The following is a 10,170-nucleotide window of genomic DNA, read 5'->3' as shown; positions in this document are numbered from 1 at the left end:
TATATAATAATTTCTATAAAAAATATTTATGTACATACGTGTGGATCCAGATCTAATACACTAAAATATATATCATAAAAACAACAAAATAATCTATATTGAATTAAAATTTGTTATAATTTTTTAAAAAAATATGAAACCCGCACGTATGTGCGGGTCAGGATCTAGTATATATTTAAAAAAAGAGGATTAGCCACATTACATGAAGGAAGATCTCATCATCCTCCTCTTGAGATAGTTCTGATCGACGGGATGTACCGTCAGACCCTTCATCATTCTCAAGGGCAGCCAACTTAGCTTCCTTGTTCTTCAAATATGCCTCATGAATTTCCTGCGCCTTCCTATCAACAAAAGTCCCATCTTTTTTGGTATAAGTCCTAAGGAATATCTCACCAATAGTAGGTGGTCTTCCCAGCTCAATTTCCTGAAATGTTGTTCACAAAAAATTCAAAATCTTAAAAAAAACCATTATGTAAATAAACAAGAGTGCTTGATGTAACTTACCATCTCTTGCTCGATTTGTAAGAAAGACTTTGACCCCGATAAATGCTTTTGAGGACCAAGACCATTACGGTCAGACATTCGAGCTGCTGATGTGGTTGAAATCTTGGCAATGGCTTCTTCTGTGTCCTAATACTCACACATTTCCTTCCACAATGTCTTCTCAATCCATGGCGGTCTCTCATTGGCTCGTTTTGAGCAAGCCTTAGAAACCATGTCCTTCATACGCAGCCCACATATTTTGTAGAATTTCTCTTCAATTACACTGGTCAGTGATGGATGCCATGTGTGTGTTTTCTACAAAACAAGAGGAGAGTTTGATGTTAGTGATCAAACAACCAAACCAAACCAAATAGATACAGATAAGAGAAGTTAATTTACCGCGAATTCGAGGAAGTATTTGTGTCTTTTTTCAGAAGGTACACAGCTCCAACTGTAATATGGCCCATTAAACTTGTTTGTGAATACCTTTGTGATCTTCTAGGTCAGCTTACCATCGTCGTGACCAAACCTACAATTACATAAACCAATTAGCAAGCTTACCATATACACACCTAATCCTAATCTACTCAGCTTACCAAACACACACATATTACTCAATATTAACCCTAAACCTAATCTACTCAGCTTACCATATACACACCTAATCTACTTAGCATATACACACACACTACTCAATATTAACCCTAAACCTAATCTACTCAGCTTACCAATTAGCAAACCTAATCAACTTAGCATCTATAGTCCTACACACATATTACCCACAACTTAGCAACTCTCCCTAATATACTCAGCTTACCATAGTGTTTCAGGCTCAAATGTGGAAGAGATGACCGTTGTATACTTCTCACGGCCTGGCTAGAGAAGCAACTCATGGAGAGTAGCAAGCGAATCTTCCGGGAGAGTTGATTCCCTTTCATAATCAGACCAAACTCAGCTTCCTCATCGTCATCTTCTTCCGCATGTGAGTTTTGAGCTTGAGAGCTGTGATGTGATACAGAGGCTCGAGGTGGAGGATTTGACGCTTGTCGAGGTGGAGGATTTGACTCTTCCCGTTGAACCGGCGCTGGAGACTGATTGGAGGCTTCCCGTTGAACCGCCGCTGAAGATTGTTGCGACGTGGAGGCTAGACGATGAACAGATCCTCCAGATCTAGGTTGAGTCGATCCGTATGCTCGAAATGGAGTCGCTCCAGATCCGCGAGGAGAAGGAGATCCGCGAGGAGATCCTTCGCCTGACTGGAAAAGTTGCATCGGATGAGGATAGTCCCTTATGGTTGGACCCGTTAGAGGCTGTGCAATCGGCTCTTGTTCAGAATCTTGAAGAGGGGCTTGACGATTCACCGGCGTGAACTCGTACTGGCTGGGAAGACCCCTAGGTCTTCGATTCAAGGTCTTCGATTAAACTCGTATAGGCTGGGAAGAAGTGGGTCAATTTTGGTGGGGGGGGGGAATCTTCGATCCCCTTCCTCTTCCTCTCTTGCCTTTTCCACCATGAGTCTTCATCATTCAAGCGTTCAATTGAGAGATTGAGAGAATTGATGAAGAATTAGGATCGAATCGGTAAAAGGGATTAGGGTTAGGGTTCGTCGAGAGAGAAGGAAAGGGGATTAGGGTTAGGGTTACGCGTGAAAGAGTTTATATACTCTGGGTTAATGGGCTGTTATTACTGGATCAAGCCCGTAAAAACCCAATTAATTCCCTAAATAGTATAAATGAGTCGCTAAATAGTAGCTGTAACTGGCGACCTATTAGCGACTAAGTTAATCAGTCTCACATTCAAGACTGATTAGCGACTAATGTTTAATATAGACTACTTAGTCGCTAATACGTCCCGAATTAGTCGCCAACGTTAACGATTACTTATTCAGTCGCCGAATTAAGTCGCTAATACCATGTTTTCTTGTAGTGTATATCTATATAGGGCTACAAAATGACAGTCTACAAAAAAATTATCAAAGGCCGTTTGAGAGCAACGGCTTTCGCCCATTTTCCAAGATTCCCTACTGCTGCCCCCCGTGGGAGAATGAAGGATTTGTCTAGCTAATAAACATCATCCTTCAGTCCGCGCCGGCATTGTCTTTTTTAAAAAAGTCTGAAAGTAGGGGCTATTGAAAGCGGCGAAGAACAAATAGAATTTGCTACAAAAGCCACTCAATAGGGCTCATCAGGAATCCGAACCTTCATGAAGTTGAGCTAGTCACCCGAGAAATGAAACTATAACTTAGCTCATATATGGCAAAATTGTCGGGCAAAGAAGGAAGCAAAAATATCATATCGTACATTGGGATTTTGTTCTTTATTGTGATATAATCAGTGCTTCAGTCTTTTATGGATAAATGAAGAAGTATAAGCCGGTGAACTAGATGTACATATCTCCCATATCGTAGATTCATAAAGTTTCGTGAAAAAGGTAACTAGAGATACAAATATGGAAGCCGAGCAAATTCATAGTTGCTACCTATCATATTTTAATATTCAAAACCTTACAATTGCACAAATAATGCATTTTGTTTTGAAAATCAAATCTACACAAAATATCTAAATTTTAGAAACTAATTAGAACTAAAAAATAAAATAAAATTGTTTTAGAAAGATAATAGATTTAAGAATCAATTATGGATTTGCCATTTTTTGAGATGGCATTTGTGGATTTTGCCCTTTTTTGAATAGTTTATGGATTTTGCCCTTTTTCAGGCTACGAAAATATGATTTAACATACGTTTTATTCGTTATGTTTGGGTTTAGTCGGTTGTGGTTGTTCTTAGGGTTTAGTATTTTGTATAAACTACGTATTTTTACCAAAAAAAATCCAAAATACGTACATTTTTAAGTGTTAGAAAATGGCATATCCGTAAGATTTTAGTAAAAATGGCAATTTCAAAAGATTTCTATGAAAAATGGCAAAATCAACAATACTCCTTAGATTTAATCTTTTATTTTTGTTCGTTGTAATACAGAGAGAGACTAAGGTATGCCCAAATCTTTATGGTTGTGGAATGTGATTCTTCCACTTCTACAGCGATCGCTTGCACTTCTCATGGAGCCAGGCTTTCCACTACTGTAGATAATTAATCACTAGATGGTAGAACTTCTGAGCTTTGTGAGCTGAGTAGGCAACCATGGTAACAACCACAATGTTATAAGTGTGGCTCCACAGAAACTCCAAACCAAGTCGGCGCTCCTCGCCGTAACTGTGAGAGGGCCCCCGCTGCTCCTCTTTTCTTTGCTTGTAGTTTGTGGTGTTTGTTTCTACTAGCTTTGGTGGATCGACGGCGAGGTTTGTTTTTCTTAGTGTGGTAGATGGTCTTCATAGCGTGGCTGATTCGATGGTCCTTTGTGTGTCGTTCATCCTTTCCCAGCGGTGTCTAGAGAAGGTCTTTCTGCCTTCGACAGATCAAGAATTGCCTTTGTCTCTTTGGTAATTGTTCTCCGGTCTGTCACCTTAGGTTTTTGTTCTCTACACTTCGAGTAAGCTTTCTTTCCCGTCTTCCTCTTCCATCGTTTAGCTTAGTTTAGGTGTTTCGTGTGGTAAGTAGTATTGTTGGCCTTTGATTGGGGAGCCTCCTGGTTTGATGCGAGTTCTGATTTGGGGTTTGTGGAAGCGGTCAGAGCGGTTAATCTTTTGGGTTTTGTGATTTTAGAGAAGATGTTAGTAATTCTGGATTTGTTTGATCTACGGTATGGCTCGAAGAATAAGGTCTCTGAAATTGCTCTTTCTTGTCCTGAGTTTTGTTGTTGTTCTTGTGCTTCAGGGTTTCTATGCCGTCAGTGTTGCTTGGTTGTGGGTTGTGATTTTTCTGCCCATCCTTGCCTTTCCTCGCTCCCTTTTTTTTCTCGCACAATCACTGTCTCCCTTTGGGATCGGTTCTTTACTTAGTAGAAGGTTCGTGCTTATTGTTTGGTTTTGGTAGTCTTCAAGTTTTTAGAGATTTCCTCTTCTTGGTGTTCACGGTGTATGTTAGCTGTCTTGATCCTTCGTCGCTCTCGTTCCTGAGATTGGTGATTTTTGAAAAGTTTTACCTTGCTCCTTATCCCTGCTTTCGAGATCTGTTTAGATCTGATCGCTTTTTGTAGGATTCTAGCTAAACGTTAAGTTACGCTTCCGTCGTCGTCGTCCCATCCGGAAACTTGTTCGAGGTTCTATGATTTTCTATGAATGCTCTTTGCTTGCTGGGTTATGATGTCCTTGGTTCTCGAGAGATTGGCTCTCATCGTGATAGGAGGTGGTGACTAAAGTCTGCTTCAATTTTATTAAACGGGAGAAAAATAACTCCCCTATTCTGGTACAGAAGAATAGGGATCTCCGCTCTCTTGGTTCTATCATTCTCTTAAGGTTTTTGCCTAGTTGCCTCTGCTCTTAGTTTAAGGAGTCGTCCTCCTTCGATTATTGTTTGATAATATTTGCTTTGTATTTCTAGTTCTGTTTACTTTTTGCCTCCCTTCTATAGGGCTTAGTTTTTTGGGGAATTTCCTTTTTCCACCGACAATGTCTTCGTGGACTTTTAGTTTGTCCGCCGACTTATGTTTCTCTTGTTTGGGCATATGTATTTCTCCCTTGGTTCCACAACAAGTATCTTAATAAAATTCAAGTTGACAAAAAAAAATAAAAAATCTTCCGGTCTCACCCAACAAATAAAGTAGATAATATTAAAATGGATGAAACAGAAATTGAAATAGAAAGAAACCTTCACTACAGGAAATAGGAGTATTAATAGCGGTACAAAATAGCGTTTTTGATGGTTTTGCTATAGTTGAGTTTTGAGAAAATTTTTATAGCGTTTCCGAAAAGGCAAAGCTATGGTAAGATGACCGCGAAAATATTTTGAAGTGGCGCCTAGTTTTTGGTTTTACGATAGCATAGATGATAATGAAAACGTTATCGTAAAGTTAAGGGGGAAAATAAAAATTTCATTGCCTCCAAAATTTTTTTAAGTAACAAAATAATAATAAAAAAATAGAGAAAAAAAAGAATTAGAAGAGAAATAGATGGATTAAGTTAAATTACTCCTCACACTTTGGCAATCTCTTCTTTCTCTCTTATCTCTCTTTCTTTCTTCTTCTCCGACTTGAGGTTTTCGGCGATGGGAGACGAGAAACCGGCGATTGTGATGGCCAAACGTGAAAGAGATCGAGAGGCTTGATTCCCGTCGCTGATTCCGGCGACAAAGACGCAATCCAGCCACGAGATCTACATTTTCTTTTCACCTGATCTAGAATCTTGTTATTCGTTTTCTCATTTCAAGATTCATGTGAAAATAACAGCAGAATTGGATTGAATTAGAATTGGAATTGGATTGTGGTTTGATGCTTTAGCTATTTTCTGCAATCAAAATTTTCTGGAATTCTGAATTGATTTGAAGTTTATGACAGGCTGGTAATCAAAATTTGAGGTTTTGCATTTGATGAAGTTGTCACAGATTCAAGATTTGTGCTGATAGTTTTAATTCTCAATTGTTTTTTGATTCTTTGAAATGGTTTCTCTGAATCTGTCTAAGTAATTTTGATGTCAAGGGCTAAATTTGGATTTACTTCCTGTGTGTCATTTATCTTATAACTATTCTTGTTAATATGTATGTTCTAATGTGTCGTTGATACTTTTGGTCATCTGCTTTTGTGCGGTTTAGGTCTCGAGATAAGCAGAGGAAAGAGGCGTTGAAGATTTGGTGCAAGCTGCGACTCCATGGTCACAACTCCACCCCACGAATCCTCTTACATTGTACTCATCGTTCCTGCAAATCAATCAAACAGTTAAACTTCGTTTTCAGGTTAGAAGTTTGTTTCACTGGTATGGTAAGTTACCTAGTGGCAGCTAATTCTCTTCTTATATCTTGAAGAAGAAATTCAAAAAGAGGGTTAAAGATCATGGCATATTTTGTTCTTCCTCCTTGGATCCTTGTTCTTCAACTCTTTGTGGCAGTGATTGCAATTGTGGGTATGTTCCAAATCTGACTCTATCTCTGGCTTTTATGATCACTAAAACTCGTCTGACTAAAGATTCTTGTCTGCATTGGTTTTGAATTTTGATTGTTGATATTCTATTGTTGGTTTTTTCCTTGATGTACAGGATTCTACTCTCAAGCTGTTCGTCTAGTAGCAAATGCAGAAGTGACTGCACCAACAAGCCCGTTCCAACAACGATATATCAAGAAGATGAAGTTAGTTCATGTACGTTGGTTTATTACAATTAAATGGCTTATAAAGAATGCAACTTTTATCACCTACGATTTTTTTATCATATTGCTTATATCTTTGTATTGAATTGAAAAACTTGATTGCAGGAGCTATGAAGTCAAGCATCTACAAGAAAGAAGAATGGGTTCTCATATATTATGTACAGTGGAGAAAACACAACACGTTTGGATAGTCAATTCTATGAATCTGATAATTAAATAAATCTCAAGCTTTTTTTAATTCCCTTAGTGTGGATAATTTGGATTTAAAAAATTCTAAAAAATTCTCAAGCTTTGGATTTAATAAATTATCCAAATTATCAATCAGGGTATAGAGGGAATAAGTTTGAGGGTATCCAAATTATCAATTCAAATAGAATTGACTATCCAAATTATCAAAACTCTATACCCTGAAGTTTAATTATCAAAAGAATCATGATCTTTAATTATCAAAATTATCCAAATTATCAGATTCATAGGGTTAATTTCCTAAACCCTAACCTCTATACCCTACTTTTAGGGTATTGAAGTTTGAGGTTGAATTCATGATCTTTAATTTATATATCTTAGTGTTATTAAAAGTAGAAATATAAATGGATTAATGAATTTAACCACTTTCAAAATTCTAAACTTAAAACTCTAAATATTGAAACTTAAAAGCCAAACCCTAAATTATGAATCCTAACCAATAAACTTGATTCACACATAAAAACTATAAAATTTAAATATAATTATTTTTCAAATGAAGTTGCTTATGAGATATGTTTTCAAATAGTTTTATGATATACTCTAGTTTATCTTTTATCAATTTATCACATATTAGAAATTAATCTACTAATTAGAAAAAATAACATAAGAAAAACCTTTTTAAAATACAAATACGCTGACTTGTTTCTGATTGGCTAATTCTTAAAGGTGAGGATCACACCTGATTTGATATCCACCGTTGATAACAGTAAAATCAACGGACAGATTTAGTTCTCTCACTTCTCTACCTCTTAACATTCTCTCATCTTTCTCGAGAATACATTCTTTTTACGAGATCTCTGGCTTCCCCTTCCTCTCTCTTCTTGTTCGATTTTGTTTGATTTACTTGGTTCTCGGTTTCTTATGGGATTGTAAGTAAAAATATCAAATTTTGAAACGCCTCTATAATCTCTCTTTCTCTCCCTCGCAAGTTCTTCTCCGATTTGTGATAGTCTTGCCTGCTTTTGTTTTTGTTGTTGCCATAATCGAAGTTTTTTGTTCTCAATCTCCTGAGAAATTATGAATCATCTAGATGCAGCCACTCACTGTTGATAATCTTCCCTTGATTTGGTACTACTGGGTTTTATTTCTCGGCTACTAATATTCTTTGATATGTTTCTTAAATCGTGTAGTTAAACAGAAACCGTAGTTATTGTTATGTTTCTGGAGTCCTAATCGGGTTTCTTTGCAGACGACCGCCGTCATCGAAGCCCAACACATGATCGGAGTTCCACTTAACCAAATCATTCAAAAATAATTGCATTAACTATCCAATAATTCCCGCTCGCCCATCCTATCTCTAATTGCATCCATGTCAAATTTCCATCTCCTCTTTATTATGGTTTTTTATTTTTTTACTTTTTAAAGTTAAAAACAAAAAATTGTTTTGATTTTTTTATTTCTCGCAGATTTTAAATAAAATTCCAGAAGGAGAGATGCTCGTTCTGTGGAGATGAAGAGGCGCAATTGGAATTAATATTCAATGTTTTTAGAATTAATTCTAGACTTTAATGGAATTAAGATTTGAATTGTTTTGGATTTAATAAATGCAAATACCATATGTACTTTTACTTTTTAATTTTGTATTTTACTTTGTAATATAATATTTTATATTATGCATTCATATAATATAATAAAATATGATATTTTCAATATATCAATTTATCCAAAAACCTAATAATTATAAATTAAATATAATTAGAAATTAATAAAAACAAAATAATGTATATAATTTGTTTAAATAATGTATGTAGTATTGTATAAATACACAAATACAATCTTGTATAAAATACACAATATCTACGTATTAGAATATATATATATATATATAAAATTAAATATATTAATAGCAAAAAAGTGAGAAACGTATAACTTTTTTTCTTTTTATGCTTTAAAAAATATTTATCACATCTTATTTGGCACGAACGTCAATATCTACGAAAAGAATATTTTTTTTTTTTGATTCGACAAAATTAATACTCCCCTGTTCCTAAAACAATGATGTTTTAGTTTTACACACAAATTAAGAAAAAGTAACTTTTATATATTTTTAATTATTATTTTGTTAGTTTAATAATATTAGTTTTACTTCCTTCCTTCTACTATTGGTCCCAAACAAAAATAATAATGATGTTTTTACAAAACATCAATCTTAGTGGAACAAATAAAAAACCCAAAACATAAAATAACTAGGAACAGAGGGAGTATCAGTTTTTCTCGGGATCTGAACTCAATATTTGTTCTCTTCTCTCTCTCTTTCCCGTGATTACTGATTACTATGTTAATAATTTTTTTATTTTTGCGTACGTTTTTGAAACACGTAAGAGAGATTTTGAGGAATGGCGGCGAAGAAGATGTTTGGAGCGGCGGATGCGAGTATTTTGGTGACGGATCTTCGTCGGAGTTTTGATGATTGTGTGACTCGTGGTTATGAATGGAGAGTGACTCAGCTTAAGAAACTTTTGATTATTTGTGATAATCATGAGCTTGAGATCGTCGCGGCTCTTCGCGACGATCTTTGAAAACCTGAGCTTGAATCTTCTGTTTATGTGATTAGGATTCTTTTTCTCTCTATGCTCTCGCTTTCCTTAGATTATTTTTTTCGAGTTTTTAGAGAATTGATCGTGATTGGTCAATTTTTAGTTTGAATCTTTGAATTTTGATTGAAGATTCAATTTATTGTTATGGTTTAATCTGTGTGGTGACATTGTAGTATTATAATAATGGAGCCTTAGATCTGATATATAAATATTAATATACCCTTTATTTTGGAAAAAAATTTACACTTTAATTCTGAACTTATTAATCTGCCGTAATTCGTAATTTCTCGTAATCGAACCTTAGATCTGATATAGAAATATTAGTTAACCCCTAATTTTGAAAAGATATTTACCCTTCAATTCTGTAAAATAAATTTCTATTAATTCAAAGTAAAAGAAAAAATCACAAATCTTTTTCTATTGGTATACACATTTGGAATAAAAAAATTGTAATTCAACTATTTTATTTTCTTCTATTAATATCTTTGGGTCTCACCCAATAAATAAAGTAGATAATATTAAAATGGAAGAAACAGAAATTGAAATAGAAAGAAACCTTGACCCAGCCCAACACTACGTAATATCAATATATTATTGGCCAGTCTTGCCTAATCGCAACTTCTCTCACCAACCCAAAACCACACGCGCTCATTTATCACGTGTTAAACACGCACTCACACGTGAGTTGTGAGTTCGCTTATGCTCCGCGAG

The 10,170-nt window shown here is 35.4% G+C and overlaps 1 protein-coding gene and 1 long non-coding RNA gene across 7 annotated transcripts; one reads left to right on the top strand and one right to left on the bottom strand.

Moving 5' to 3' along the window:
* Window positions 1–495: 495 nt before the first annotated feature.
* LOC110224211 lies at window positions 496–1,996 on the bottom strand. Its single transcript, XM_021010068.1, is given in 3 exon segments — window positions 496–1,481; window positions 1,483–1,653; window positions 1,985–1,996. Coding segments are annotated over 3 exon segments (417 nt in total). The 3' UTR covers window positions 496–1,247.
* A 3,495-nt stretch (window positions 1,997–5,491) lies between these two features.
* Window positions 5,492–8,535, top strand: LOC110231040. 6 transcript variants are annotated; one of them, XR_002334131.1, is made up of 6 exons: window positions 5,492–6,268; window positions 6,338–6,435; window positions 6,568–6,668; window positions 6,782–7,791; window positions 7,912–7,990; window positions 8,112–8,535. It is a non-coding gene; the product is annotated as an uncharacterized LOC110231040 (long non-coding RNA). The 6 variants fall into 6 exon arrangements; XR_002334130.1 differs by having other exon boundaries at window positions 5,493–6,268; window positions 6,782–7,990; window positions 8,112–8,233; window positions 8,329–8,535; XR_002334133.1 differs by having other exon boundaries at window positions 5,492–6,186; window positions 6,269–6,435; window positions 6,782–7,990.
* Window positions 8,536–10,170: the final 1,635 nt, after the last annotated feature.

This window comes from Arabidopsis lyrata (assembly GCF_000004255.2).
Source record: "Arabidopsis lyrata subsp. lyrata unplaced genomic scaffold ARALYscaffold_2, whole genome shotgun sequence".
Lineage (NCBI taxonomy): Eukaryota > Viridiplantae > Streptophyta > Magnoliopsida > Brassicales > Brassicaceae > Arabidopsis > Arabidopsis lyrata.
The sequence above is the reverse complement of the archived record's forward strand: the minus strand, read 5'-3'. Positions and strand labels throughout refer to the sequence as shown.